Source organism: Colias philodice, chromosome 9 (genome assembly GCF_061535455.1).
Source record: "Colias philodice isolate Cphi_HAF_F1 chromosome 9, ilColPhil1 Martin Lab GWU primary, whole genome shotgun sequence".
NCBI classification, from domain to species: Eukaryota; Metazoa; Arthropoda; class Insecta; order Lepidoptera; family Pieridae; genus Colias; species Colias philodice.
The window spans coordinates 2511825-2520311 of record NC_143094.1 but is presented as its reverse complement, the minus strand read 5'-3'; the positions used below and the strand labels follow the sequence as shown (position 1 = coordinate 2520311).

Sequence of the window (8487 nt, the reverse complement as noted above, 5' to 3'; positions counted from 1 at the left end):
TAGCAATAGACACAATACATTTAATGTTTTATTTTCGAATGTCAATACTGTATGTACAAAACAATGGGACGCGTCACATCATTATCTTAATAGGAAAGCTAATTATTATTCATTGCGATTGCGAATGTAGTATTATAAATATGGTACATGTCGTAACCGAATCGCTTTACAGATTGTCGTCGTGGTTTCGCGGTGGCCTTTCAACACTGTTCCTTTTTATACAGTCCACAAGCCATCTTATGCCTTCGTCCACTCCATCACTAAAAAAATATTCAATAGGTAGTTAATAGGTGCAATAAAAGTTATGTAAATAACTAACATAACACATACGCGGCACGTTTGCTTATGGATTACCTCGTAACTATAGTATTTACTATGGTAGTTTGACTGAGTAAGAATAACGCTCTACTAAATTAAAACATTTAAACTAAGGTGCAAGCCTTCATGCAAATTAATATGAAGGTTATTTAAATACCAAAGTTTGTAGATAAGCGACACCCATAATTAGCAAAAAGTATAACTAATTAAGTACCGTACTTTACATAGTAATTACGTTCTAATGCGTTTGCGCATTACGGCGTAGAACAATCAATGATTGAATCATAAGTTACAATCCAAATCTGCTAGACTAACTAATTATTTACGTATCTTAAAAATATATATTTTTTGTCCAAGATAGCAAAGATAGGTCAAGATAAAACATTAAGTATTTAAAAGTATAAAGAATCGTCCTTTATATCGCACGCAGTCGTCAAATATCACATTACAATTTACAATTAAAACGCGTCTTTAGTATTTACATCGTGCAAAAAGTGCAAATGATCGAGAATTTTTAATATAGCAAGTTTTATATTATATTCGAAAGAAAAGGACGAAATTCCATGAACCTAAAAATTATGTTTCTGAAAGTGCGGGAATTTTTAAATTCATACAAGTTCAAGTGGCCAGAGACACTTGAAAGAAGGTTAGTCATAAATTGATGGTAAATAAAAAATGTGTGCGTGTACTAGTGTACACACGTAAGAAGTGAAACTTCTTTATGACCTTATTTTTCAAAAAATAATTTACTATATACATACAACTTTACAGAAATACGTCAAGCACGCGTGTAAGGGATAAAAACAAGATGGCGCGTAACGAAAAAATGTTACACTAAATTTTTTTCCAACCCCGATAAAGAAGTTTCACTTCAAAAATATACTTAGATAATATTTCATGATCATTGTTGACGTGAGTAATTTTTTTATTATTATTTTACAGCTTGAGTACATTAAAAACAAGCACATTGGGCAAATTGCAATAAACTAAAACATCATTCACATGTGAAATATTTCATAAAAAACCTTGGGTCTTTAACATACAAGAAAAAGCAAACAGTGTCAGGAAAATATTTGGAATTATTGAAAATATTGTTAAGATATTTATTTTGAATTTAAATAGCTACTAGTTATATAATAGAACAAAATCATTACTTAAAATTAAAAAATGTTTGTAAATAGACATCCCTAATATTATATTAAATCTATTTCATAATAAAAAAATTTGGTTTGGTTTTATGAAACCACGGTAAAAGTGAAACTTAGGCACAAAATTATCGTATTTGTACGATAATTATCGTACGGTTCGACCGTCACGCAACATGCGCTACACAGACCAAAAAGTTTAAGACGATGTAATAAAAGTTTCACTTTAATATTTAATTTGCACAATGTTGTATAAAAATAAATATAAAGTTTGACATTCATTAAAAACGGGTATTTTAAATAATGATCTTTCATTATAGTTTATCTGCATTGTATCATATTATAGACTATACAAAAATCTTAATAAAAAAAAAATTACCCAGTCAACGCTGAAGTGGCCATGAGCATTATATCCCTTGCACCAATGAGATGGGCATTCTGGTTAAATATAGGTTTGACTGTATGCACACCCATACAGTCTGGAATGTCCTGTTTATTGGCTAGCACTAGTAGTGGAACACCAGTTAGATGCTCTGACGCTATCATTCTATCTGAAATTAATGAGTTAATCATCAATATTATTTTAAAATTAGCTGTTCCCCGCGGTTTCCCCCGCATTGCTCCGCTCCTGTTGGTCTTAGCATGATTATATATAGCCTATAGCCTTCCTCGATAAATGGGCTATCTAACACTGAAATAATTTTTCAAATCGGACCAGTAGTTCCCGAGATTAGCACGTTCAAACAAACAAACAAACAAACTCTTCAGCTTTATAATATTAGTATAGACTCATAGTATGTTATAAACTTGTAATAAAATAGTGATGGATATAATATGAAAAGTGGGCTTTATCATTAGGAGCAATAGATCTCAAAGTTTCTTTGGTTATTTTTATTTTAACAACAAAACAGTATGGTTGTTGGGAAATAACAAAGAATTGGAGATCAAAATCAAGGGCATAGTATGTGATTCTGTTTTGATTTTTATGTTTATTATGAGCGAAATACTTAATTTTCATTATTTCTTAAAATGTTTCAGAAGATTTGGAATTCCTAAAAATACCATTCAATATAATTTCATTCCAAAATTTATTGAATTGAAATATGTATTTTTATTTGTATTTTATATTATGAAATATATAAGTGTATGTCATCATTTCAAAACTCACCAAAGGTTTCTTTTGATTCTGATACTCTATCTTTATCTGAGGAGTCAACAATATAAATAACAGCATGGCATTCAGCATAATACTGGAATAGAAACAATTTTATACAAGATTTGTAAGAATACTTTGCAATATACAAGACAAAATGTACAAAAACAACTAAAAAAGTTTCACACATTGATTATTTTCAGAATTTATATTTAAATGTATATATACAGTTGCTTTACACACCTTGTCCCACAAGGACTGGAGTTCTTGTTGACCTCCGAGGTCCCAAAAGTTAAGTCTTACACCATCTACATCTATTTTTCCTATGTTTAGACCTACAGTCGTAGTTATTCTACTAGGATTCATTGCTATATATTTCTTAGTATATTTCGTTTTAGTGGCCTCCAAATATGTCTAAAAAATAAATTATAATTTATAAAGTTTCTTTATAGTTTTAAACACAATCAAACTTTCCAAAAATGTACCGTTTTCCCCGCATTGTCGAGACCTAAGATGAGCACACAGAACTCGTCTTTCTGAACAACGTATTTATAAAAACCATGTAGTAATGTGTACATTTTGGCTCATTTTCTATTAGTTATCACAACTTCATATGAAATTTTGTGAAATAAAAGAAAACAAAATAAAAGGAAAATAGTGAGCAGTTTCACATGTCACTGTCAGTTGATTTGTCGTTGACACTTGACAGTTGACAACACTTTACACAAGTGACAGCCACAAGTGTTGTTAACGAACCCCGTTTTCCAATTACAGAGCATAATGCGACTCAGTGCCGCACAATGCCGAATTATGCTGATGCTTAATTGGAACGTGAAACGCACCAGCCCCCCTATGCAAGTGGCTTTCTGTTAGCGTAGCGTTCAATAGAATAGACTACGAATGTATGAGATTGACGTAAGCTGTAGATAAACGTATCTAGAGCTTACGTCAATCTCATACATTCGTTGTCTATTCTATTGAACGCTACGCTAACAGAAAGCCACTTGCATAGGGGGGCTGCAGATTGCGCTAAGTTCAGTGTTGAAAAAAAAATATTCATAGAGTTAGCAATAACCTCATTAATGTGTAAATAAAGTGGTATACATAATAATTGGTTGAAAAATATTTACGATTATTTTAAGTAATTTGGATTTTGATTATTTCATTAACATTTTTTTCAATGTTTGTACCTTCATCCATACTTATATTAATTTTTTTAACACAATTTGAATTAACTTTGATTATTTCGAAAAAACTACAATGAAACGAAAGCTTTAAAATTTTTTCCAACAATTAATAATTACTAACGATAAATCGATTGCACGCATCAATTCACGCGCATTACTTTTTCTAGTGCTCGATTGTGCGAAGCGTTGCTGTAGTTGGAACATTCAACGTTAAGCATTATGCCGCATAATGCGCTCTAGTGCTGTAATTGGAAAACGGGGATAGGTTGTTAACCTACCAAAAATATTCAAAATAATATTCAACAAAGAAGCATAATGGAAGAAAACTTCCATTTTTTTTAAATATAGCTGAACAACATTGCGACAAGGCACAGTAGCAGAAAGTAACAAGGGGAATAGTAACTTCGAATCTACGAATAACATTTTTTTAAGCTATTGCATAGCTTCTATCGCGGGCCTTGAGCGCGGGGACCGAATCAAGAAATTCCGTAACGAAAAAACCTCACGCTCCCCACTCCGACGGGCTCGGAGGTGTGGCTTGAAGGCATGCTATGCAATAGCTTTACCGGCTACCGCGGCAGTCCCCGAGTGCCACACGTCTTTTTTAATGTATAATAATATGTTCCTATCATCCTATGTTCCCGTAAAAACTACCGTATGTGGCTACCAAGTGGCTACTGAATTGCTGACTCTCATTTAAAACATTTTCAAAATTATGTAAGACATTATTTAAGTTTATGTACAAAAATACTTGAGCACTTACTAATAGTCGTTTCTTGATTGTATGAAGTACGGTGCCCCTAATAGAAATTATAGTTTGTCACAGGCAAGGTCACAGGAATACAAAGAAGGCGACAATAATCTATTTTTCTTACTATAAGAACTTTTTGGCTATAACCTGTGGCTATAACCACAAACAGTTTCCCTAAGCAGTTTCCTATCAAATATGTTTTTAATTATTATTTGTCAAAAGTTCTTAGATCTGTTAATTTAAAGTAGACGTTAATTAAAATTAATAGAAAGACACGATTATTTATTATCACAACAACCTTAATCATGCCTTCAAAAGATCCTAAAACAAGCCAAAAGGGATCAACTTTAACTCCTTTAACGAGTGTTTATGGAGAATTAGATGAAATGTTCCTTACACCCAGGCAAACAAGCGTCTCAATTTCTTTAAAAGGTGATGGCCCTGGTCAAGGCGAATGGTTATTTCTTGTTTTATTTGATGGACACATTTTGTTAGAAACAAAATGGAGTAACGAGGCTGTTCATGAAATACAGGCACTGCCGATTGATCTTAAGAATGATTACGATCAAGGCATACTAACAGATCGACCCCTAACTTTCTTACTGCGACTTGCTGGAGGTAAAGGTGTTAAAGATCCAGATCCTTTGCTACACGTGGATAACCGAGCTGGTGGAAATGTTGATCTTTTTCCTTTAGTATTGGGAGAGGAAAAAGTTTACGTTACAGCATCTTTAGATTACATAGCTACAGGAGAAAAAACTGGTTGCTCTGTTACAGTCTACGCTAAAACGAATGGAGCCGTGGATAATAAACGAGTTCCACTGACAATTACTGCGATTTCTGCTCATTGTCTTCCTGTCGCTAGAGAAGGCACTGTTTATTTAAGCGCTATTGGTTTAAACGATATTCACGATCCAGTTGCGATTAATTTTGGTATGTCTTTAAGTACTTCATCTGCTAAAAAAGTTGTATGGTCATCGATTAGTAATGCTGGCCTTGCAGCAAATACATCAATAGAAGTTCCCAAAGAAGATAAGTATATACCTGACGACTTAGAACCAAGCGAGTGTGATACATGCAATTCAGTATATTGGAATGCTATGAAACGCGTTCTAGTTGATGCGATTGCCCTGCGTGAGAGGCTGGAAAATCCTTTTCTCGTTGAATTAGCTGGTGTACCAAGACAAGGAAAAATTGATGTAAGGGGTCGATATATGACTTTTATTGACGCTCGAGTTTTATTAGAACCTGGGCAATTTGGGGTGACCACCTGTTCTAAGCTTTTTTATTTTAACGAAGCAGATTTACCTGAACAAATAGGTCCTTTATTAGAGTTACCACCTGCAAGCGCTAAGCCAAGTGTTCGAGATACGGACATCGTTTTAGATGAATTTAATCACCCAGCTTATATTGTTATGCGATTTGATTTATTCGAATGTTTAGTCCCAAAGGCTAAAGTTGCATCCCTATTTGAGATGATGGGGTTTCCTGTTCCAGAGGGACCACCCAGTCCTATAGACGAGTTACGTGCAGATCCAACTCCTGATGAATCTCAAATTGACGTTCGTAAAATAAGAAAGGAAGGGGGAGCCTTGGCAGTTCACAAAGAGCTTTGCAGTTTGTCCTGCAAAGGAACAATACAAATGAGTCAAAGTATTAAACGTACCGCAGCAAATCGTTTACTTTATCGATTGAGATCAATGCTCAAGCAATTCCAACCAAGTCAATGTTCAAATGTTTGTTTACAAGATACAATAACAGCACAGCATGTTGCATGTAGATATGCAGTTACTTCATCTTTTGCTCCGCAACCTCCTCCTCCTCGAGCGACATCACGTGTTGCCGCTACTAGAAGTCGTATAGCTGGTGATATAAGAATTGGCAATGAACATATCGAGAAAAATTTAAGAGCCTTACCAAAACATCCAAGACCATACCTATGTAAAGCTTTGCGTTGTCTTGAAAATGAAAAGGAACAAGATGCTCGCGCTTTTCTTTTGAAAGCATTGAGTTTACAAGCCAGAAACAGATACCTTTTATGGGCACTTGGTGCAATAGATTATGATAAAAATGGTGATAAATTGGATGCTGCAAATGCAGCTTTTCGAATAGCAGTAAAAGGAGATACAACAGATGGTGTGACTAGTGCAATTGGATGGGCAGCTTTGCATGCATTTTACCATTTTAATAAAAATAACCATGCAGCTTTCGTGGCTGCAAAGAAAATGCGCAAGTCGTATGAGCTGTCAAGAGATTGGAAAGCGTTTCTTCAAAGATGGGTTGAAACTAGTGGTGAAGAGGAAATATTTTGGATACCGGGTGTAATAGAAATTAATAACCCGATGCTTATTGCGTCAGCATTTTTTCTTTGTTTACGCAGTTATAAATTTAGTGGAATAATGCTTCAATGTGCGAAAAAAGGTTGTGCAACTCGAGGATCTCGTGTGAAATTACCTAATGAAATAACAATTGATTATTATTATGTGCAAGCTTCTTCATTATTATTGAGACAGCAAGTCGACCTAGCGTTAGAAGTAACAGAGGAAGGAATTAAAAAGTTTGGACCGTCTTCGAAAATGTCACAAATGCGAGCTACGTGTTTGGTGTACGCTCGTGGTTGGGATGGTGATTGTGAAGAAGGTTTAGTTATAGCGGACCGATTTGGAGCTGAACAGACGCCGTCCTTGCTTCTGCGTGCTGCTTTAGGAGGAATTAAGACAAATCCTGAAGGGTCTCTACAAAGAGCAGCACGTGCTCACAAAATAGCTCCGTCTGCCCACTCTGCATTGGCAATTGGCCGCATTTATATGACACTTGGAAAAGAAGCATTAGCAGAGAGATGGGTAGCTGCTGCAGTAAACATAGAACCGTTGTTAGCCGATGCGTGGGCAGTATTGGCTCTGCTAGCAATGAGGGATCGAAATATAGATAAGGCTCGAAACATGCTTCGATCAGCTAAACAAGTTGGTGCAATTAGTTCCGATATAAAAGATGAAGTAAAGAAAGCTATGAAAGTAGTGCATTTAGACGGATTGCCAGAAAAGTTGGTGAAAGAATTGTGTTTATGTGATTATTATTAATTAATAATTTATTTTTACTCTCATAATGATTTTTTAATAATAGAAAAACATATATGACGTGAATGTGTTTTCATTTATATTTGATTACTTACGCGTCTCTCATTTGTAAATTGATAATATTAATTTGAGATTGTTCATTAGATACAAACAATGATTGATGGACAAGAACTGGTATATCTAACACCTTTATTTTAAATATAAATATGAAGTAATATTAATATATTATTTAATAGTTATTATGTTTCATCGTTTCATCACCCGATTCTATGAAAACAACTTCCTCTTTATGATTTATCATTTTGACTTTAGAGTAGGTAATATGGTAATTTGTAGGCACTACACATCCTGATCGATTTTTCATTAATTATTATTCATGTATGGATGTTTAAATCGCTATAAATTATTAGTTTCCGTTAAAAGGATATTTACACTTTCTAGATGTGCAATAAACAAATTGAAGCTAGCTAGGTATGTGCAAGGAAAAATGAATTATTAAACGCATACCTAGCTCTATCTATGTATTTTTTATAAACATTTAGTTATTATTTTTTAATGAAGGATAATTATTATACTTTTATTATATAATAATCTATAAAAAAAAAAGAATTTTGTAGAGAAAAAAGAGGGTGGAAATTAAGAGTTAGCGACTGATGCACAATAACGTAGATAAACGAAGCCGCATATGAAAGCTAGTTTCATATAAAATGTTATAGACTATTTATTTATTTCTTGACTTAAAAAGTATATAAATTAGAAGGCATAGTAGGTAGTAAAAGCTCAGGAACAAGTGCGTTAAAAATAGAAAATGTCGCGTGCTAATAATACTTCAACAAGCGAACACAAGATGAAAAGT

General features: G+C 33.8%; 2 protein-coding genes across 2 annotated transcripts; one reads left to right on the top strand and one right to left on the bottom strand.

Annotated features, from left to right (window-relative positions):
* Positions 1-15: 15 nt before the first annotated feature.
* On the bottom strand, positions 16-3314 carry Arfrp1 (ADP-ribosylation factor related protein 1). Its single transcript, XM_089698938.1, has 5 exons — positions 3102-3314; positions 2860-3030; positions 2632-2713; positions 1843-2014; positions 16-260 (listed from the first exon to the last, which is right to left on the bottom strand). Exons 1-5 carry the CDS (start codon positions 3192-3194, stop codon positions 167-169), a joined length of 612 nt encoding a protein of 203 aa, XP_089555064.1. The 5' UTR covers positions 3195-3314; the 3' UTR covers positions 16-166.
* Positions 3315-4940: 1626 nt separating this feature from the next.
* LOC149485679 (uncharacterized) lies at positions 4941-7673 on the top strand. The gene has a single exon (XM_089698708.1). It carries the CDS (start codon positions 4941-4943, stop codon positions 7632-7634), a length of 2694 nt encoding a protein of 897 aa, XP_089554834.1. The 3' UTR covers positions 7635-7673.
* Positions 7674-8487: the final 814 nt, after the last annotated feature.

Bases quoted from the DNA above. Each gene is read 5' to 3' on its own strand.
- Arfrp1 (XM_089698938.1), bottom strand. From the start codon at position 3,194: ATGTACACATTACTACATGGTTTTTATAAATACGTTGTTCAGAAAGAC. The intron at 2,714-2,859 runs GTGTGTAAAGCA...TTTCTATTCCAG, and splicing joins TCCAGTCCTTGTGGGACAAG to TATTATGCTGAATGCCATGC. The intron at 2,015-2,631 runs GTGAGTTTTGAA...CATTAATTTCAG, and splicing joins AGAATCAAAAGAAACCTTTG to ATAGAATGATAGCGTCAGAG.
- LOC149485679 (XM_089698708.1), top strand. From the start codon at position 4,941: ATGTTCCTTACACCCAGGCAAACAAGCGTCTCAATTTCTTTAAAAGGT.